Source organism: Diprion similis, chromosome 11 (assembly GCF_021155765.1).
Source record: "Diprion similis isolate iyDipSimi1 chromosome 11, iyDipSimi1.1, whole genome shotgun sequence".
Classification (NCBI taxonomy): Eukaryota; Metazoa; Arthropoda; class Insecta; order Hymenoptera; family Diprionidae; genus Diprion; species Diprion similis.
In genome coordinates this window covers 7,132,389-7,155,810 of record NC_060115.1, presented here as the reverse complement: position 1 = coordinate 7,155,810, position 23,422 = coordinate 7,132,389, and the positions used below count along the sequence as shown (strand labels likewise).

General features: G+C 40.4%; 1 protein-coding gene across 4 annotated transcripts; it reads right to left on the bottom strand.

Annotated features, from left to right (window-relative positions):
* Nucleotides 1–974: 974 nt before the first annotated feature.
* On the bottom strand, nucleotides 975–22,663 carry LOC124412300 (cell wall protein DAN4). Of its 4 annotated transcripts, XM_046892056.1 has the most exons (10): nucleotides 22,231–22,661; nucleotides 9,065–9,154; nucleotides 7,681–7,854; nucleotides 6,258–6,493; nucleotides 5,490–5,657; nucleotides 3,803–4,178; nucleotides 3,327–3,486; nucleotides 2,955–3,138; nucleotides 2,580–2,876; nucleotides 975–2,207 (listed from the first exon to the last, which is right to left on the bottom strand). In XM_046892056.1, exons 2-10 carry the CDS (start codon nucleotides 9,105–9,107, stop codon nucleotides 1,041–1,043), a joined length of 2,805 nt encoding a protein of 934 aa, XP_046748012.1. In that variant the 5' UTR covers nucleotides 9,108–9,154; nucleotides 22,231–22,661; the 3' UTR covers nucleotides 975–1,040. The 4 variants fall into 4 exon arrangements, with proteins under 4 accessions (XP_046748012.1, XP_046748013.1, XP_046748014.1 ...); XM_046892057.1 differs by having other exon boundaries at nucleotides 2,580–3,054; XM_046892055.1 differs by having other exon boundaries at nucleotides 976–2,207; nucleotides 2,580–3,138; nucleotides 22,231–22,660.
* Between the last annotated feature and the right edge of the window lie 759 nt (nucleotides 22,664–23,422).

The window sequence follows — 23,422 nt, the reverse complement described above, 5'->3', positions numbered from 1 at the left end:
CAAGACCTTGATTTCACTGGCATCGTATAATATATATATATGTATAATATATATAATTTAGGGTGATTACATGTGTACGCGGTAATAATAATAATAATAATAATAATAATAATGATAATAATAATGATAATAACAACAATCGGGTATCCTACGTTAAATGTATATCGTCATGTGCATACATATTTCTATTTACAAGTCATACGTATACGTGTACAAAACTTAAGAAGCTAAGGTGCGATGGTGGGAAAGGATGGATGAAATTTTCATTTTATTGCTTAATCGATGCCATTGCCTGATAGACGAGGTCTCGCTGAATAAACGAGAGCAAGAACTGAAGTGGCAAAGGTGAGTGCAGACCGGCGATGGAGTGAAGTGTATAAAAAAGCAAAGAACGGAAATGAAAAAAGAAAAGTGAATAATAATTATATGTAGCTATATGTATGTATAGTAATAATCAGGACGCCGCCGCCTCGGTACGCGGATGTAAATACCATAAGGCTGTGACTCGCATGCTCCTGACCAAAAATGACAATAGAATTTATTCAAATCAAATAATGACATGGCCGTCTCCATTTCCGCCTTTCGAGGCTACTCCGCAGGGCCCTCGCCTCTAATAACACAACTAATCAAACACTCACGTGCCAGGGATTGCATATACATACGTGCGGGTGAGAATAAGCGCCTTCGGTCCAGGCCGCTCCCTCGCCTCGATCAATCGAGGTCAAATAAACGACGGTTGTGTTAAGATCGAAGATCTTATTCAGGACTAAAGTAGCAATCTCCACGATTCAACCGACACTGCGAATGTAGATCGGTAATTTGAAAAAATCGCGTTCCGCAAATTCTCAAACTCTGGATCATTAGTTTCAGCACCGGAAGGATCCCTGATTTTTAGAATTACAACTTTCTGCTCCGATTATAGTTTATATATATACACATTTATGTCTCTCTCGGCAATGGTCCTGCAGGAAAACGAACAAAAAAAAAACAAGAAAAAACAAAAAACTATACGCACGATACGTGGAACAACGTTGACTCGTCTAACCGACGAAGGGATAACCCGGATATCCAACCGCGGGTGGGAAATACCCTGGAAAAGCTGGCACCGTCGGCTGGACCGGGACTGTCGATGTCACGTAGGTCGTGACTGCGGTGGGCACGACCCTCGTCGAGAACAAGGTCGTGAAGGCGGTTTTCGCGCCGAAAGTCAATCTCAGCACCCTGGAGTCGGAGACGGTCGCCAAGGTCTGAGTAACTATCGGAGCCGTGGTCACGGTGAACTGGGGTTGCTGCTGTTGGGGCTGCTGGAAAAGCTGCTGGGGCACCTGAGGCACTTGGGGAACCTGAGGCACCTGGGGGAGGAGCGGGGCGATGGTCGACGTGCCGTACTCGTAGGTGGTCTTCGGTACGGTACCGACGGGCCTTGAGAGGGTCGAGAAGATTGTGTTTCCCTTGTTGACCAGCGGAATGACGTGGGACTCGTAGAGGGTCTCGACGACGATTACTGGCCGCGAGGTTGTTATCACCTGGGGCTGAGGCTGGCCGAAGTACTTGAATAAAGCGAGCTGCTGGGCTTGTTCCGGGCTGAGTTGAGGCTCCATTGGCGACGGGTGAGCTTCCTGACCAGCCTTCGTTTTTCCGGCGGAATCCCCGTGGCGGAAGGGGTTCAAATCCGAGTCGGAATCGGTCGGAGGTACGACGCGTTTTAATATATCATCGTCGTCTCGGTCATCGTCGCCGAAGTCGAGCTCCAGGTGAAGCTCGCTTCCAGCCTCGTCCAGACGGGAGTTGAATTCGTTGAGAGTTTTGCTAGGTATAAACTGATACAGCTCCATCGGCGGCAGCGTCTTCGTGGCTGTTACCACCCTCGCGATGTGGTAGGTCTGGACCAGAGTCAACTTCGTCGTGTTACCCTCCGCCACCACTGGCAGAAGGTGGGTTTTGAGCAGAGTTTGAGTCGTGGAGAAGGTTTCGGTTATCGTCTCCAACGGTGGCGTTGCCTGACCTGGGTCCAAGGATATCGCCGGAAGTGTTGCCACGGACGAGTCCAGGGGGAGAGTCGTTTCGTACGCCGCACCGGTGTTGGCGAGAATGTTCTCGGTTAGTGGTTCCGACGGGTTTACCGACGGCGATGCTTCCGCCGTTGCGAAACTCTTCTTCACCGTTGAAGTCACCGTCACGTAGCGAGTGTTCGTCTGTGTTCCAACCTACGCGAAAATATTTTATAATAAAATAATTTTATTTTTCATCTACGGATGGATTTGCATTTAGAATCGCGTCGAGGACTTGTTCTTCTTAATTGTGATAATCATTCGAAGACATGAGTGAAAATTTATTGCGTTCAAAGAAGTTTATAAAAATTATTTTTTTCTTGTTTTTCTGAAATTTTAATGAAATGCTAGAAGTCTTGGGCTACTTTTGAACGTGATCATACAACGCTAACTTTTAGCACACTTTCTACTTTATTCGATGAAAGTTTGCGAAAGAAGATGCGCCTTACAGGCCGAGATATTCGGAAAATATTTCACCAAGAGATTGCAAACGTTGTATCGAGTTTTTCAAAGTTTAAAACTGCTCACCTGGAAGGTATAAGGCGACTTGATGGTGGCTATTTCGAAGTAAACGTCGTTGAAATCGGCCTGCGTCGATATCTCGACATTGATAGTTTCAAGCGGAAGGATTTGCGATTCCCGAACGGCGTCTCCGTCATCATCCGATTCTCTGGCCTCAGGCTGCTCCTCCCCGACAGTTGTTTCTTGTTCCTGTATTTTCTTCTGGCTGATCGGGGTCTGTCTGTTATCTTTATCATCAACGAGGACTTCTTGGACCTGGACACTGGCTTCCGGCGTCAGGGGCTTCTCGAGGTCATCCTCTACCTGCTTGCGGATCGCAATTCGTGGTTTAGGGGTCGTCTTGTATGACCACCTGCTTCCTGGAGCCCTCGGGAACTTTACCTTTGGTGAATTGTTCGATGACGAAGACGACGAGGATGAGGATGACGACTCGGTTCTGGCTCGATTCTGCTTGGCTGGAGGACTGGGCTGATTACTTGGCCTGAAACCGTTTCTACGTCGAGTTACTGGTGCTTCGCTAGTCGTCGTCGTTGTCGTCGTCGTCGTCGTGATTTGATTTCTGCTCCTGAAAGTACCCCGAAGCAGACCAGACTCGAAGTGAGACTAGGCTCGTCGACCGTTCTCGTACGAGTGTGTTTGTTTGTATGTTTGTGTAGACGCGTTTGCTTTCTCTATCGACAAATTGTTATCAAACGCGAATAGTAATCTCGTGTCACGTTTCTGGATCCGTGTAATCACGTGTCGATCAATTACCTGTAACCGGGTCTTCCAGCCGCTGGTCGATTTTTCCCGGATGATCTCTGCGTGGAGATTTGTTCACCGCTCTCAGAATCGTCGGGAAGCTTATTGTTACGGAACTTCGGACGGTGTTGATTGTTGCTCGAATGACGCCGAGAAGTCCTTATGTTGGTACCTGTGGTGCACAGAGAATAGAATTACAGGTTTTATCTCCGGCCCGACATCAAGCCGGAATGCCCAACCGCACTTGCTACCCGGTTTTCTCCGTATTACAATCAAACAAACGTCCTCGAACTCGTTGAAGATATTATTTTTTTTTCTTCCCACGAAACGAGTCACGCTATCCGTACAAAATCCACGCAACAATTATTGCAACACAGGTGTACTCCTCAAAATCTTACCCAAGGTTTTCGGACTTAATTAACTCAATCCCGGAACGTTTGGGAAAACGCTTCTCGAAATTTTTTTTTTTTTTAAGGGTACATATTCACCTGACTGAGCATTGGCGATGCTTTCCGGCGAAAGTCCCGGCGAGTCATCCTGAAGAGTTGGCGTCGGCTCGAGGTGAGGTCTGGGCTTGCCGTGTTGGGGTCCGATGGTTTTCAAAATCCTGTGGGAATTGGTGGGCCTGATTTTACCCTCCGGGGGCTGGACGCCCCCCAATACGCGCGATGAGCTCTGGAGTACCTGAGCGTACTTTCCATTGATGTAAGTACCTATGACGTTGGTCTCGTGGACGGTGGTCAAACCATCCTTGACAATGGTGCCTCCCAGTTTGGTTACCAAACCGGTTGGGTTGTCCTTGGCTCGCCTAGCCGTGGGCCTTGGTTTGGCCTGATGCTTCGAAGATGGTCTCAAGTTTATAAGCTAAAACGTGACAGACCTACCTCAATCGGGATCCATGGAAGCATTGGATAATCATTGGTTTAAGAACCACGAATAAGCGCGTGTATTTTACCGGTAGTCAAAAGTAAACGATTCGAAATTTGGCTGACACCAAACTTGTTAATGCAACAAAATTGTTTGACAACAATCAGGAAGCGAGCTATACACACAGTGTAAAAGGATATTATCGTGTTGTTATTCCTCACCTCTAAATGCAAACTCTTTCGCACACACGCAATATTTGCAGATTGTTCGATATGACCGATAGGCTAATTAAATTCTATTACACCCCAGTGTTGAATATTTCATAGTTTCTAACATCGCAGCACCGCCGGTTTTCAGTGTATGTATAGAATGTGTTACACGCAACTTTCCCTTTTTCGCATCAATTAAATCCGTTTGTGAAAGTCATTCATATTCTGTATGGGTATAATACGCGATACATTATACCTATATCTATAACGCGTTTTAGCACGTTGTCACACCCTCAAGACTTGCTTGTACTATAAATGTTAATCAAGATCCCCGGAAGGCATGTGACAAAAAGAAAAAAAAAAAGTAATCGAGATTATTTTAAATTATGTGATAAAAACTGTTGAATCATCAGCGATGTCTTTGATTTTAACAAATGGAGGAAACGATCATCCGAAACTCGCGATACACTAAAATACTAACGAAGCTACTTCATTAGCGCCTCGTAATCCTGATTCGCATCACATCATGTGTGTGTGTTCATAATTATTACAAGCAGAGAGCGTGTCGCGAAGGACCTTTAACAAGCCTGCGTGTCAAATTGCCAAACTTAAATAATACACGCCCGCGTCCTTGGAGCGAGTAGCGATCGTAAAAGGAAGCATATACATATAGTATTTGAAAGAAACGTGGTCACGAAGAGGAGAAGAGCGGGGGGGGGGGGGGGGGAGAAAAAAAGTTTGCAAACGTAAAATAAAACAAATGAAACGAAACATTAATATATCGTTGCAAATTTCTTTGTATATCCATGCTGCGATAGCCAGATACGCCCGTTGCTTTTGACTGCAAAATTCAATGGGTTTCATTTTGCGGGCTGCCCTGACTTACATAAAAAAAACAAATATATGTATACACATATTATAATAATGCGACGAGCGACGTTCCCTTCTCTTGATTCATACGCTTTAGGTATATATATGTAGTATGTATGTACGTATGTGCTGCTTGTTGCACAACCTTGACGAGAGCGAGATAATTCGCTTGTATTCTGCGGATTAATTAGCCGCTGCGAGAAAAACTGCGATACGATTCTACACAAACCTTATAAGTTTCGTCGACGCTCTGAGTCGGCTGTTTTGACAGGAAGTCGTACTCAGGCTCGGCTAAATCGTTCTTGACAACGTTTGGCACCTCGTTCACCGGACGGACTTCCACAACGCTCGAAACCACGGGGCTGTTCGTAACGACTTCCACCCGAGTCTTCACACTCTGTAATTTCCACAAGCACGTGTTCACCTCGTTACGTAATTTCTTATATTTAAGTACCATAATTCCTCACGTCCTTGGGTGGTGGAAATAAAATTAATAAATAAAAAATTTACGCTATAACAGAGCAGCGATTTCTGTACCGTGAAAATATTTCTTTTCCCAAAGTCGAAAATTCATTCGCAACTCTTTGCGTGGAATCTCTTATTTTTTTGAAAAAATCACAATGGATTGCGGTTTACTCGCAAAAATACTTTGGGAAAAAATTTCGCTGTTACGCGATTGACGCAAAAATATTTCGGGAACAACCGCAGATCTGGGCGTCGGGTTTTGCGTCGAAAAGTAATATCGCCATTCTATAATTATAAGAAGACAATTAGCCGCGGTTAACCGCTTCAACTGCTGATTAGTGGTGTACAAAGCACGCGGCTATAAATCGTTGTGGCATTACGGAACGATGAGTAAAAATTTTCGATCAAAGTGGTTGGTTTTTACCGCAAACGAAACGAACTTTGTCTCTGGGCTTAAAATCCGGTCTGAAGCGTGATGAAGTGAGAAAATAAATGCGTCATATATTTGAAATACTAAAATTAATATATTCACCTCACGTTTCGCCGGCACCAGGTTGTCTTCCGAATTCTTCACGACCTTTTGTTCAACAACCGAGTTTACGACGATCTTGGTTTCCTTAACCTCCTGTTTTTTCGTCTCCCCACGCGATTCGCTCTTGTGAGTTTTGCTGGGCTGGATGTCGGGTACTTTTTTCGAATTTTCCGTAGGCTTCGTTTGAATCGGCTGTGCTTGCGAATTGGCGACAGGTTTTTCCGGCTTGTTTCCCTCTGAAAATGGGCGCGTAAGTGCGTTTCTTATTTTCAGATCACATATGATCATACCGATCTACACGAAACGAGTTTTTCCTCCCGGAGCGTGAACGGGTGGAAAAACCTGCCGGATCACGATCCGTAATCCCGTTTCTACACGACTCTACACTTTTCTATGTTTAATTGTAAAAAGTACTGACAACAGAAACGCGAGGCAGCAAACTCGCGGTATTTATTACGAGAATCTTATGCGATTCGTTGAACTCACGACTCGGAATTCTTTTTACTTATGTCTATACTATATATTATATACTATTACTATAGTTATAGTTATAACTTCACCCAAGAGAATTTCCTCGGCTTTGATTTCGCGCGTTTAATTACCTCACGTGGCTCGGATTAGGCAGATACTTTTATCCACAGATAGATGAAGAATTATCAAAGACAAAGATTCGCGTAATTCGCGTAATTTATAATCGCGTTTTATTCCATCGCGTCGGTCAGCCCGAAAACAACCGCTACATCGCATAACGGCGAATTCGTGTTGTTGCGTTTATACTTTTAAAGTTCTGATCGTGTATCCAAGATGTGCGTAGAATACGAATGAAGCAAGCAGGATGTAATAGAAGCAAAAACGTCCGCCTACGTGGATTTGATACGATTTACGTTTCATGCGATCCGACGCGTCGCTTAATTCCTTCGTCGATTTCCCGTTCTACCGCGTAATCTCTTTCCTAATTCGCTAGATAATTGCAATAATAATTTTATTTTCACCGCAATAATGCACGCGCTGCCGATTCTGCGAGATATTATATTATATTATGGCGTTCGATTCTCTGCGCATCGGCGCTGCAGCGAACAAAGCAGCCAAGATTAAACGAAAAAACGAATGAGAAACAGGCAGATGAACATTCTCAGCGAGTGACTCGACAGCCGCGAGTTATGCTTGGAAAATAAACTCGCGAAACGCTTCGCTCGTACACCTCGAGAGCATCATCTCGGTGCAGATATGTGCGAGAAGAAAAGGATTTTTAAGTCCTTGAAATTCAACGTACATATGTGCAAAAATCGAGAGGCAGACGAGCGAGCAGAGTTTCAATTCTCCGAGGTGAATTATAAATTTGCAACAACAAAGATCTTCGGATTATACAGGAATTTTTCATCGCTATACTTAAAACGAGACAAAGAGTGATCCTTTTACTCACCAGGAGGAGCACTGTTAGGACTAAAAACCATCACTGTGTTTCCAATGGTCGTCGTGAAGTCGAGAAATCCGTAAACAGTCTGCGTGAGCAATTCATTTTTTGGCGAAGCTGCTGGTACTTGAGTTGCAGCCGCTGGTGAATTTCCGGTATAAATTTGAGCGAAGACTTGAGCAACTGGAAGATGAGAATGAGAAGATGAGATGAAGATTTGGTAATGCGAATAAACGAGGAAAGTGAGCCTTCTTCTTCACTTTCTCGGCAAGGCACAAAGTATAATCCATAATCATCCTAATCATCTTAATCATCGTCATCATTTTCACTTGATACCTGCTCCTGAGATCGAGTTAATCTTCTCACGATTGCGGATTCATACTCTGTAGGTATAACGTGGTTTTACCTACATACACGTGTATGTATATGTATATACATGCATAATGTATACACGCGCTTCGTACTCTTGGTACAATAATTATTGTTAAATGGCTCGTCTTTCCCACAGCTATACGAGACTTTCGAACGTATAGGTATATTGCTGCAAGGCAAGGACGCTGCATTATATTGCAAAAAGAAAAACGAGGCAGGTATGAACAATATAATTGTGTGAAAAAACAATTATCTATCCGTCGATACGCGGGTATGAAGTCGGTGCCGATTATCTTAAAAAAAAAAAAAAAAAAAAATATGATTTCATACATCAAACGGAAATTAAACATCGGATTATGAATTACCGCGTCGATTGAAATTGGAGCGCGTTTTATGTGAATCAAATTGATATATACACATAATTTAGTAACACCTTGACAGTAATCGAATTAAACGTTCGTCAGGCGGCCTTGTGACAGACAATTATTATTGCGTACAGTGGCGAAAGTGTCAGCATAATTTGGCAACGTTAAGTGCAGGCTTTAATCAGGTAAAATACGTCTGCACGCTTAAGATGACGTCCGCAATTTGGAACCGCTTTTTTGCATTCCGATTCGAAGTGCGGGTCGTCACCGGTCAGCGACAGCGAGAAACCGTTAAATTAAGCGGGATGTTGGATGTGTAAGATACGAAATAAAAATAAAAAAAGTTGGGATATAATAAACTAGTGAGGCTTCGTTTAGCGTGGAATTATCATGGCCGATACTGCAGTTACGTTTGCTTCTGATGGTCAAGGTTCGCTATAAGAGGCTTCGGCAATGTCAATTTTACGGCTATAATATACATCGCAACAGCCTGAAGCGTTTTTGAGGATTTAATCGTGACGATCGAGCGATGCGATCCCGCGACACGAGACGCGGTATGCCTACGCACGAGACCGATTCTCGCCGAGTAATAAAAAGGCAATAAAAATCACGCATATATATGTTTATTTATATTATATCTATATACATGTACTCACCGCAAACGAGGAATGCGATCAAGACAGTGTATCTCGAAGCCATGGCGCTCAATCGGATGTCATCGCACGCAAATGCCCGAATTTAGCCAACTGAAAGAAAAAAGTTTCTACGTATAGTGATACAAATTAATTATATCATCTCTGTGTCGGGAATGAAATTTTGTTTTTTAGTAAATAAGTTTTATAGTAAAAACAGGTATAGAAACTTTCACTGTAACGAACGTCGACGTGAATTCATCGTCGTGAAACATCTAATGAGACTTTTCATCGATAGGGAATTTGTGATTTTTTATTTATATTTTTTTAATTTCTATACGTAACATTGCCGAGACGTAAATCGATTCGGATTGAGAAGAACGATATGGAAGAGAATTAGAGGGTTTATTAACGTGTGGTTTTGGAAAAAATAAGAATGAATGAAAAAAAAGTTTTGCAAATTTATATACGTTTGCAGGAATCGTTAACATCTCAAAAATTCATATTCAGATATGCAGATTAAATGTGAAAGTAATCTAACGCGTGAATTCTTGTTGCATGATCCTGCATAAAGGATGTTGAATAATATAAATCAATGTACAATATTTGTCTTTGTTCATTCGAATATTATAACCATCAAGCCTTTCTCCGCGTTGCAGCAGGTAAATGCGTACGTAATCCCCGGTTGTATCTAGTATTATGTATTTCGTAAGACGGCGAATAAAGAATTCTATTCACCGCAGTTATAGGCGTGATTTAGCCAGGTCAGTTCAATTTCAATTACAAACATCTCGCTACAAACGTTCACGTTACCTCATTACATACGTGTAATTTTAACCAAAATGAAGACGAAGAAAACATATGCGAAAGTGAAATGCTGGAGAAGAACTAAAAAATGGCAGGCCATGTGCGTCGTATTTTCAAGCTGGCCTTTGATAGCAAAAAAAAACTTGAAATAAAATAGTGAATATTTATTCTGACTCGGCACCTGTTATCGCGTGTTTTATGGCTAAAATATACATGAAATCTTTCGCTTTCTGCGAATTTTATGTGTAAAATATACACAAGAATTTCGTTTTTATATTCTCGGATCGGAATCATAGTGACATATATTACGCAAGGCTTTCTGTACTGTCGATGTACTCGTATCTATACATTGTACCTAGAAGCAACAGAATCGTAAGAAGCGAGAGATGTAATGCTCCGAAAAACTGAGGCAAGGCAAAGCACGAACGAGAAATGAGTAATTTTTTATCGTCATTTAAGGTACATGCGTCCGAAGTCTGTGGCTTGTAAGCTGCGCTGAAGAATTAAGGCATATAAGCGCTTCTTTGAAGAATCGACGACGTTCAGTCGGCTTTCGATGGCTGAAAACTTGTGCCTGTACGTAAGTAAGTATCTACGCTATATGCAGCACAGAGAGAATGAACGAATAGGAATTCTAAAGCTACGAACGTGAAGTGAATGCCTTTAAACGTGTGGAACCGATTGCGAAATCTCACGCATATACCCTCAATTTATATATATTTATTATACTTACATGGAATCGTGAATATACTTGAGAGAATTATTGTTAGACGTATAATCGTGCGATAGAAAATTTATAATTTTCATTCCGATTTTCCGCGGTTTAACTTTCGATCAATTTTAAACACCGCGTGTCTCGTTATTCTGTGTCACGGACAGAATAGGGCTTGAATATTATGTTATACCCGCGACTGTCGAGTGTGAATATCGCTGAGTATAATCGAGACGAATGAAGATGAAAGAAAATGAAAAATTAACCGGCCTCGAGGATGGTAATGCTTGATTTATTATTCATTACCTGCTACATGGCGAAGTGAGAATGATGATGCATGAATCACAGAAAACAAGACGATTAGGCAGTCGCGTTGTGAATGAAAAAAATAAATTGCCATTTCTGGCCCATATCGTAGAGCCGATATGACACAATGTCGTTTTTAGACATCAGTCAGCGCAATTTTCGTTCGACAACAATTACTAATCAGCCGTGTATAATTAACGAGAATACAACACCGGATTATACCCGGATTATAAAGAAATAAATAGTATAAAATAGTTTGAAACTGACCGAATTTTCTCTGCGGTTAAACCGCGCGGTGACATGTATATACCTATAAGTAAAAGTGTCAACGAAGTTTAATTCGCGCGCGCGCGACGTTGAATGACAAAAACCTATTTAAACTTATTCGGTCCAATAAACAACTGGTTTGGCAATTCGTTGTTTGAAAGGTATAAATGTGAGGAAATAAAAGGCAATGCAAACGAGAATTCTCCTCCGAAATTTTTCCCCAACCGCTTGAAATGGTCTCTTTTGCTTTTATCTCGTAAGACCAGTGGGAACCTTCTCGATCCGATCTTCGTTTGAAATTCGTCGATGAGCTTCAAGGACGATTTTCAGGGGCCGTGACTCCGAGGAATTCCCAAAACGCTGCCCGAAGAATGTCACTCGGCAAGGAGGCAAGGTGATTTACATGACAAGCGTACCTTGTATTGAAAAAATTTGACAAGAGCACGTTTCTTAACGTCCCGAGGTGAGACGTAAGCGCGTACACCGATAAAAGCTGCACGAACCTGCACAACACTGGATAAATAATTTATTACGAAATCGTATCGATCACGACGCATGGCTGCCTGCATATATGTATGACGTATGATCGACGAATCTCATAAGATATTCACCGAGAGATTTTTCGAGGCGAATCGATCGATGGCGTGTGTTGCAGTTGCTCATTTGTATTGTGTCAACCCACTTCGACTTTTTTTTTGTTTGCATTTTTTCATCGCATTGTCATTTCGGGATTACATACCTGTACTCGAGACAATCGTGTAATTCTAGTATATATATATATACATTAGGGTGGCGAAGAAAAACCGAATATTTTTTTTTTTTTGAGTCTGGTGTGACGAAATGTTAGTTTTTGATGTTTTAAGAGCCCACTCCAAAGGACAGCTCAAAAAAATGAAATTTTAAGAGGTCGCTCCAAATTTTTTAAAATGTCAAAAATCGTCAAAAAATTAAATTAAAAAATTTATATTTTCAGCATTTTGTTTGATTTTTAATTCATGTCGTGTTGTATTGTTATCGATTCTTTCTTACTAAATTGGAGAAAAAAAAATTAGAAAAAAAAATCGATTTTTGACGAATTCTGACCTTTTGAAAAATGTGGAACGACCTCTTAAAAATTTTTCTCCTAACTGTCCTTTGGAGTGGGCTCTTAAAACATCAAAAACTAACATTTTGTCACACGAGACTCAGAAAAAAAAAAACAGTCGGTTTTTTTGCGCCACCATAATATATATATATATATATATATATATATATATATATATATATATATATATATATATATATATATATATATATATATATATATATATGCGATTCGCAAATAGAAGGCAGAATAAATTTTTTCAAATTTAATCTCATCCGCCTCACCAACGAATATTATAATAACACGTGGTAATGAAAGAAGATTCGTGGATCTATCATTTCCGTGTTGCTATTTTTTTGAAACGTGTTGAAAATAAATTTACCTTATACGATACCTCTACGGGTGAAAAAAATTTGGATAAATAACACACGTGCGAATATTTTAATTGTATAAACGGCCTAAAAATCGTGGTATTTTGTATAAATTATCGAGGGCCTTGCACTGACTTGTCGTCGACTCCACCTTAGCCCCAGGCAAATAAGTAAATTGACATTGTGCAATTATTATACTTTATGCGTAGATTAAATTGAAGCGAATTAACGAAGGACGTTGCGCGATTACGGAGGATTAGTTAATGCGACGACATAAGATATATTTAAGAAAAAACTGGCAGAGGATCTAATTTGTGCGATAAATCAGAGTCGATCTAACTAGCAAACAGACTTTGAACTTTAAGTTCTATAATCGCTTGTGGAAGATCCACTCGGGCGTTGGCATAATCCAGCAATCAGTTGAATAAATCAAAGGAAGTAGATAATTTACGAGAAATTCCATCCGTGTTTCGGATTATTATATGTAAAATTTCGAGGTCGCCAAGCAAATCTCCGCGGCAACTTAACGATCGAAATAATTAACCCCTATAAAAAGATTTATCAATTATCCAAAATAGCAAAAGATGTATAATTGGAATTGAATGAGATGAAAAAAAATCCAGTTAATTGGAATCTGTGATAATCTATATAGATATATAAAATATTGGATAAGTTTTATGAGGATATCATTCCGTGTAGAATTTCCTGTGAGTAAAACAATGATGTAAGAATTAAATTGAATGAAAAAATCGTAAAACTCTTGTTCACGTATAATTTACTTTAGATTATCGTTTACGTTATCTATATACGCATAAATATCGACAATCATATATGCGGCAGGTTGATACGCAACGATTTTAAATTTATTGATACAAACAATATTACAAGGAGGCCACCGTGAGATCATCGGGTGACTTAACGTTTCATCTTCCTCAAGAATTCATACAGGATTATGCGTGTGTGAGTATGTATATGCGTATATAGGTATACCTAATGTACTTAGGCTCGAAAAAATATCTGCGCCGGTCGATCCCAAGTCAAGATAATGGCTAATAAGGGGAAAAAATGACAACACGAAGTACCAAATCCTTGGGAATACAAAAATTATGTTTATAAGTATATAATAGGTATACAAGGTACTTAGTACTTGTACGTATGCGCGGTATAGTCATGAGCGAGGCGAGTATTCAATTAGCAAATTGCGCAAGTATACTCGCAGGCGTAAGAGATGTTACATAAAGAAAAAAGGTGGAATAAGAATAAAAGAAGAATCGCTATTATTACAGTATTTTAATTGCACGCGATCCCACGGTGCTAAGTTTCGTTTAATAGATGCAGCTGTGACGTAGCCGCGGTGCAGGGAAATCGTGCTCCATTACGTTAAGATCGGATGTTATCGAGGTGGTGGATGCAAAGGCGTTTCCTAGCCATTCGAAACCGAAACCCGTTTTATCACTGTGAAATATTCGTGTACAAGGTGTAACTTCGTACCGAATTCGTTACGGTGTATAATAAACTACCGCGATATATAAATATGTCGGGAACTAACAGCTTGGTAGGTTTTCTAATTTTTTATGAATATGTTTTTGTCTGTACCACCAACTCCACGTGCCTTCCTAATATCATCTTCAAGGATCAACACTCAACGCGGCCGCGTATATAGTCACGTGGTCATTTTTACTCCTGAATGTGATCGTGTGCTACCTGGTATTAATATACCAATATTTGTTGAAAACTTTTATGAGGTTCGAAAATTCTCGAGGCTATACCGTAAGGTCTGTAGTAATTTATACATTTCAAGAACTATTAACCGTACAATTATATATACACACGTGGTTAAAAACCTGCCTCATCCTCGCGACTATCAGAGACAGGGACGGTAATACAAAACCTAAGTTATAAGAAACATACAACGTAGTAGTAGTACATACATTACTTTCGATAACCTCGTGTGAATAATAAATTTATACGTAATTGGCGATAATTTGTATAATAAATCGATGCCGATACGAGAATAGATTTTTGTGGACGTTAATTTTTTTCATTAATTTTTATTTAGGTTTTTCTAACATATTCTCATCCGCAAACCTTTTACCACAAATATCTAACTAATTTATACATTAATGCGTCGGTATATTTTTTCATCCGCACGAAACGCTTCAGATATTCAGTGTAGGTTGGGTTTTTGTCGTTGATACGAAGCAAACGGGTAGAGTTTTCAAGTTCCACAGTTGCCGCCAGATGTCGCCGACTCGTTCCAAACGCTCTCGCAGCCAAAGGGCTACGGAATTTGACTTAGACCCTCGTGATCGCTCCAAACTTTATTCGATAGCTGAACGTACCAGGTGTCACGTTACTCTTAAATTTATATTTTACTCGATCGGATTGCCAGTTCACCTATTAAACACAAAGTTTTCGACACTTAAGCGATGGTCAGTTTGATGATAAGATAAATTTTTCCTGAATTAACATTGTTCTGATAAAGTAATACCGTGGGACTGAAACTTTCGGGAGGTTTTTCTGAAAAAAGTTGGAATCAGCACAAATTTCTTTCTCATCCGAATATCTAAACTACGATAATTGCGTGGTTGTGCATTTATCATATCCTCGAAAGATTCGTCTTGGATCTCCGAGGCAGACAATGATCGGAAGAAATTGAATCAAAGAACTGCTGCAGACGTACGTTTTAACACGGTTGTAATACGTGAGTTCAAAGCACGCGCGGCTTACCTTTCACCGTTGTGTTTTCTCACGGTATTGCAACAGACGGTTGTAATCTGTTTTCTAATAATATATTGCGAGTTGTGCTCGGATAGGTGCGATGCGAGCAGCTCCAGTTTTCCCTAAACTATATGCAGCTGTCACTTAGAGCAAAGGAATAACTGCGTCGTAGTAATATTGATAATCCAGCTGCAGGGCATCAGAAGCAGAGGCAGAGTTTCTGTGAGAACAATGCACAAGGCAAGTGGGTACATAAATTTTTAGGTCTAAAGTGTTAATGATTATTTTTATTCATAGGATATATATTTAACATTTCTTCAGATCGCTCTAGCACGCAACCTAAGAATTCCCGTATCTTGGAATAAAATTTTAAAATAGGTAGGTACACACGCGTTATGTACGGATCATAATGCGTTTAATGACGAAATAAAATCCTGCAATATGAATCTCTTGACAATGGAATAACGCGTTTCTGTCTGCATTTACGTCGAAGGACAAAATATTCATGTCAGCATATAATGAATATCCTAGTTCTCTTTGATTTTTATAGTATCACATCACTGCAGTAGAAATATTTTATTGACATAATATCTGATATCCCTCGGCTATTGCCTGCAGCCGAATGATTTCTCTCATATTCAGCACAGCGTAATCGATTTACACTGCACCCACTCCATCGAATAGGAGATTAAAATCGCAGTCATCGCTATCGAATTGAATCGTTCCGTCGATCGTCGGCAAGAAAAATCTTTAAAGTAAAAAAAACTAGGAGGAACTAATCAGGTCATTGAATTTGAATATGGAACGGCGAGCTTCGCGCGGTTTTCTCGTCTCCGTGGCCGCAAAGAATCTCGGTGTACTTACTGAACTGTAAAGTTACTGCACCGCGATCCGGCAAACACGATATAGCGAAAAAGACGAACCTGATCTTTTTGCCTCGAGGTCAAGGATCGCAATGTTAGACATTGTAAAATAAATTAACGAAATTGCGACGTGTGTTGTATAATAAGATACCTTGCACCTATCACATTTCATCCGTCGCTACAATCTGAGAATAAAAAAAAAATTACTGCCATTTTTTTAGAGCGCTCTTTGCAACCCACCAGTCTTTCGTTCTCGGCCCACCGCCAATTACAGTCCTGCAGGATAATGACAGCGGTAAGTGTGTACGTTATAGGTATGTGCCTACGTTACAACGGACACCTAGGATGTCAAGGCTCCGGTAATCGCCGTCAGTGTGCATGTATATCCAGGTTTGCCTCTGCGGGGAAGAAATTGTTCGACGCTTTGTCTCGGACACGATGGGAGTGGTGGATTTATTTTCTATATTGGATTGTATTCGACGTACAGCCATGGCCTCATCTTTATTTATAATAATAACAACAGCGTCAAAGACAACGAGAATAATGGCAATAGTAATGCCCTTCGCGTCACCGTAAAACATATTCGATTTTTAAACCGTGGGACAGACGATCGCGCTCTTTGAAACCCGCGCGATGCTCGGTTTGTAGAACGTCTGTATCATAACATATAATTATTTATCGAAGAACAGGCCTTTTACGCGGACGTAGGATGTAGGTGAAGAATATTGCATTGACAGCTGACGCGTAGGAATGAATCAAACCATTAGTCTAACGTATTATTCGGTTTATCTTGTCCGGACGATTCGTTTCACTTTCTACCCGCGTTCCATATTTGAAAAAAATAAAGAAAGAAAATTCTAAGTCAACCGTCGGTAATTCCGAATTTAAATTTTCTAATTACACCATTCGCGAAGGTTGATCGAAGCCGAGAATATTAATTTACGTCGTTGAATGGCAGCGTATACTCACCGCGTGTGTATGCTCATGTGCAAGATATTGAAACGGTAAATTGATTGTACGTTACAGTTTGGCTTGCGGTACAGTAGTTGTCCTCGGCTCGCGCGAAGCCGTTGAACTAGATTGAAAATCGCGCGCGAGATCGTGCGCGCTGTCTTATTCCGTTGTGAAATCCTTGTTGCCTCTGTGTATGCGCTTAGGCGTAAGTTATGCGCGTGGGGAACCCCCTGAAACCGTTTCTAGGGCTTGCGAGCATCGATTATAGGGTGCGTTCCGAAACTAGCTGGAAGCGCTAAAAGTCAAAAGTTATAAAAGATCGTTGACAGTGTGGAAACTAATTTCGGAACGCACCTAGCTACGTTTTTTTAAGGCGCGATGCAAAATGGCCGTATTTTTAAACCTATAATACAAAAAGTTTTTCATTCCGTTTAGGTGCAGTTGCTGCGTTACGAGAGCCAACTTGCGGATATCCTAGATCAATCAACATAGCGACTGGTTCGTTGAATAACGCTCAAAGTGTTTGATCGGTTCTACACTGATTTGGACGAGACATACGAATTCCACAATCCATTTGCGCGCGCTGTTTGAATTCTTTGTTGGATTTCAACTTCCGAGTGAGACAAAGAAAGTCAAGGTGCTGTCGAGAGGAGAATTAATTCACGTTTTACTGTTCAACCTCTTTAATGCTGCACTAAATTGCGGGAGAACCTGTTCTCAATGACCCTGTCAAGCTGGGCGTATGCATGCTCGAGGTTCAGAATAATATCCAACGCGTATAGGTAGGTGTGTTCAATATACTTGATCCTCGGAATTTGCTACAAGCTCATTAATATGCAAGCTTACGCTCTCGAACACCCCAGGGGTGGATATTTAAACACACATGTGTACTGTGCATGCATCCTAAGACTCCAACGACACAGAAGACTTTCAAGTAGGTTTCGCGTGAATTTTGTTCACGAATGATTTACAAGAAGACGAATGAACTGAGCTTGTTATAATATAGAAAACGATATTGACGAAGTTATTTTTGATACTCCTTTTTAAATGGTCATAAAATATGAGAAATTTCAATCAGGTTGTAATAATTTACAGAAGACGAAACTCTACCGTCCGCGTTATGCTCGCTACAGAGAAGATATAGTCTGAGGGAACGAGAAATCGCGCGGTTCGCATGTCCTCGATATTCTATATACGCTATTATAGAAACGTTGAAGATTTCTACTTCGCAAGGATCGATTTAACCGCCAATCGCGTCAAGTGAAGGATAACGTTCTCAATGCTCTATTGAATTCCCACAAACGCATATCATCGGTGGATTTCGTGCCTAAAAGACAAAATAAGTTTAAAAAAATTAAATTCAAAAAACACTCCATGCTACCGTTCTTCGTTTCAACGACATGCGAAGTCAATCACCAATATTTGAGATGCAGACTTTGACCCAAGAGCAATATGATTCTTGATCGGATTGAGGAATAAATTTCTATAAATACGAGTATCGATTTTTAATTAAAAACAAACTAGTTTTCCTTAACTAACCAACGTCATCACGGTTCGCGGTTCAAACTCAACGAGGATGATGTCAATAATACCATCTTTGTCTTAGTTTTTAATTCAATCATTCGAACACCGCGACTTGAATAAATCCAAATATCTTTCGTCTCAGCTGTAAAAAAAAAAAAAAAACAGTAAACAAAACCGCGTGGGAGAAGCGAGCGGTTCTTTTCGTATAAATCGCATGCAGCATCCGCAGCAATTATAAATTGGAATCATTTATGGGATCAGGTACGAAAACCGTATCCGGTCATCGGCCGAATAATAGACCGTCCACCTATAATGCGGAGGCGTTATATTATTCTTAAGGATTATTGACCAACGTCCAAGATCACGGTCAGCCTCCGCTGCAGACTGTTGACCACAAATATCCGCTGTCGTTAACCCTAGCTGCGGATGACTCCTGGCACTTTCCTCCTCTGCACTGTGCATCTCTTTCTCTTTTCACCAGCCCCAATCTCTCCGCTCCACAGCTAAAGAGAGGAGACATCAATGCCCAACCTCTATCTTGAACGCTGACGCAGCAGAGGTCTCTCGTTAAAAGTGAAATCTCCGAGTCTCGCTTGTGTGTATTTATCATACATGTAGTGCGTGTGCGGCTTAAACTGAATATATAAATAAATTTTCGACGGATTTACCGCCTTATTTATTCGTAGGTATTCGAAAAATTCAGTGTGACTTATTTTTTTCTTTTACATTATTTTTTCTCTTCATTCCAGCTATTCGAGAAAAGTCTTCTAATACGTACGTATGATATGCAATTGCGTTTCGAGTCCGACTTATTTATTCCCTGTGTAATTCACGTATGTCTAGTTATTATAAAGGGTAAGTGTAATTGGATTAGAAAACAGGAAAGTTCGATGTACCTACGTATTACTGCAGCGAGTGTATATAATACATAACTATTATCGATAGTCTTACCTAACTATAAACGGCAAAGGCGGTAACGCATATCGCCTCAATGCTCCAGTGGGACTCAACGAGCATGAAAAAATTGGCGATTAAATTTATGGCTATTTTCGCAAAGCTCCCGGCATTGAGTTTGTGGGAAATTTATAATGATTTTCAGGTGCAATTTCAACGCCGAACGATGTTTTACACAGACGTTGAGTTGAAAAAGGCGATTTTAAATTTATATCGTGAAAATTGGTGTTCGTGAATAACTACGGCGGAATAAATTTTTCCACCGCCAGGATTTAATCCAGCTGCAGGGCTCGGTAGGTCAGATCAGCGGAAAAGAAACATTCCATTCACCTGCTTATAGCTTATGGGCAGCTAGTTTCACGCGCACCTGTTAAACACACCGAGTTAACTGCAGTCACGTTGCGTTCTTGGCTGCAATCCTGCGGCCGCTTATAAAGTGTATATCTATGTATATATAAATGTCCTCGTCACGTGCAGGCACTAATCGGAACTCACGTGAGCGAGCCAATAATTCTTACGTATAGGTATAATATAATTCTGCAGTAGGTATGTAGGCGGCGGTAATCGGACGTTGTACAGTTATCGCAATTTTAACTGCACCGCGCCTGCATCTCACCGATACAAATATGCATTATGGGCGCAGACGCGATCCTTGAACCGAGGAAAAATCCAAATGCCATGCCGGAATTATAACTTATATCGCCGCGAGTCTGCGAGGTGGTGAAAGCGTCGATTTACTCTCTGCAGGTCTCTCGAGGTAATTCCTCTCTAGTGCAGTGGATCATGCCAGCTTATTCCGGATCATTGCGAGTAAGAGTAACGGGCGAAAATCTGATACGTTCGACTTTTCCTCTAGCAGTTTCCGAAGAGCCTCGACTAGGCGGTTTCGATTCTTTCGATACGTAATGGCGTAATATTCTGAGGGAAAAAAAAAACTTGACCAAGATTTAGATGATTTTTAGCGACTTTTCGGTGCATCGATAAAATATTATAAATTTATTTTCAAATACAGAAGATGTAGATGAATTACCGTCAGCGATTTTGACTGGATAAACAGCCGCACAAAAGGCATAATTGAATTGTACGGCTGTGAGACGTATACCTGAATATTCACTAAAGGAGCATCCGTCACTATTATTAAATTATTTGTCTTTGGTTGAAGATTGAACATTACTTTTTTATACACTTATTATATTCGCGCTGTTCAAGTGTCTGCCAGTTTGTCTGAGATCAAAGTGCGAGAATCGCAACTTCGTATTATCATATTATCTGTATATGACTCGGCATAAATATTCAGAAATTCGTTTAATGACGAGGAAGGTTGTATAGTTATTGTATGCTCACGTCATTGTTTGACTATTCGAGTTTCGAATCGAGGCAGCAGGCGCGTATGTATTAGAAAAAAAACATCTCGATAATTTCGGATTTTTTGTAGAAAGTCTACGTGACGTGAAAACGGAAACGTAATTTCACACTTTTCGTAAAGATTTGCATCCTTGTAAATACCGAGACACGGGCGCATGTATTTAAGTGGTCATAAAAGCGTTTGACAAAAATCTGAGAACGAGTGTAAATAAGGCAAAATTTTATGTTCCTTTTCATTAAAACTTCAGGGTTACTCTCTCGAGACTGATTATCCCATCGTATAACCATGACAAAAATAATAATGAAACTCTTGGCCCAGTTGTAACAATGACATTACCACTTACTCACATGTTAAATATTACTTTCACTCTCGTGGCTTACCGCGGGTTAAGGGTCTGTGGATTTAATGGTAAGCTGGCTTTGTACTCGTATTATTTTTACATTCTTTACTGGGAGGCGGTTATCCATTCGGTAAAATTGCCTGGCAAAAAATCGAACGGACACTGAGAATATCCGAAATTTTTTTTTAATAAAAACATTAAAACATCAATTGAACGTAAATTTATTGCTGTAATTATATTCTTTGTAATTTTAACTTTTTTCGTTCCGTTTCTAATCGGTGGTATTTGACATGTTCAAGAATTGTTTATGGTCACGACAGTAAATATACCTAGTAGACGAAAGTTACGTTTTCCTCTTTGTGTTTCTTAGCGTTTACTGAAATCCTAAGCGATCCTACAGTTTCCCGCGATTATATTTATGAGCCTTCCGTTCGGAAAAGAAAGCTTGTGATAACTGAAATTATCACGAGCTGTATATAATGTGCAGAATCCGTCACGACTTGTTCGTTCGGCTCTTTCTCCTGTAACTGTGGAGGTAATAATATAGCTTTAGCAGCTGAGCACACGATTGGTATTAAATTATAAAACTCTTCCGCTTTCATCTGTCGCTCTATCACAGGAACAATCTATCGACTATGAGAGACGATACGTTTTCTTCACACGGTAAAATATATCTAACATCTAACCCACTCGACGTGTGTCATTAAACACTTTCTCAAAAGTTATGTAAATCGTCTCCAACGCGGTAATAATAGCAAACGTCTGAATTTTAAGTTTTTTTAATCCGATAAGTCAGATGTTTTCAAATTTTTTCCATTATAATTCCTCTTCTATGACCCGATAAAAAAAATTCGTAAATGCTCAGCTGGAAGTTACAGCGGAAATGAATTTAAATTATGATTATAGTATATGATTCCTTACTTTTCTTCAGCTGGTCCCAAAGTGAGGTGGACTCCTTCCGGAATCGTCGACACCGTTGCAATCTCGTCACCGCGATTTAACGAAAAAACTTGTAAGATAATTAAACCACCGGAAACAAACAGTGACTAGGTGGATAAAAAATGACCGGAAACCGCACGTTCACCAGAAGGTGGAAGGCAATTGTTCTGAAGAAGACTGCGTGCGGATAGTCTTTGATCGGTTCTGGAAGTAAAGAGTTCTCGGTATGGTACGTACTCTGACTAGCACCAGGAGACTGAAGCAAACGAAGCGATGCTCAGTCGCTCTCCTCGTCTTGATACCTTTGCAAATCGGTGATCACTGCGCTGAACATTCGTTGCAGCTTGCCTTCGAGTGACTGGTCCCAGTCTTGTACCCTCTCTGACTAAAACTTCTTTACATTCTACGCCAACCTCGGTCAGGCTTTCACTTCACGCACGACGAAACAGTCCCATACTCTAATGGTCCAGCGTTGGAACATGACTTAGGAAAAGACTAACGATGAGCCATTCCTTTGCTTCAAATATTGCCGTTCATCCCGAACGGTCAGAGAGTTTTGAGATGAGCTCATATTCAGAGCAGAGTCATTGGTTTCCGATATTTTTCGAAATATATCCTTATCATCTTTTTGAATAATCGTCTTGGAAATTACCATCAGTTTTGTCAAGACGTTCACCTCAATTCTCCGTTATTTTTTCTTCCAATTTCTGTATTTCTCTCTTTGCTTTATATCTCTGAAAAATCCGAATTTACTCAATTTCCGAAGAAAGTCATGCAATTATTCATGTATAATAATTTTGTGCTCAGCCACCGATCAGATGCCTACTGTTTTTGATTATTTATTTTTTATTTACTAAGGATAGTTTTTAAGCAGAAAATGGTATAGTGCACATCCGTATATAAAATGACTAGACAAAACGTTTACGAATTAAAAACAATAGTGATGTCAAAGGTCAATTACCCGCAGACGAAACCCCCCTAATTTACGTCAACCCGCAACGCTGCACGCTTTCGCTGATCGAAATACAAAATGCATCACTTATCGGTGGGAAATAATCAATTACATCGTCCTAGTCGAACGTATTCGATAAGAGACCAGGAAAAATACATGTAGTACATAGGTATTGAGACTTAGGATACGAGATTTTTTGTTCTGTTCTCGAAAATATCTTAC

Bases quoted from the DNA above. Each gene is read 5' to 3' on its own strand.
- LOC124412300 (XM_046892055.1), bottom strand. From the start codon at position 9,107: ATGGCTTCGAGATACACTGTCTTGATCGCATTCCTCGTTTGCG. The intron at 4,179-5,489 runs GTTTGTGTAGAA...GTCACGTTTTAG, and splicing joins GCGTCGACGAAACTTATAAG to CTTATAAACTTGAGACCATC. The intron at 2,208-2,579 runs GTGAGCAGTTTT...ATTTTCGCGTAG, and splicing joins AGTCGCCTTATACCTTCCAG to GTTGGAACACAGACGAACAC.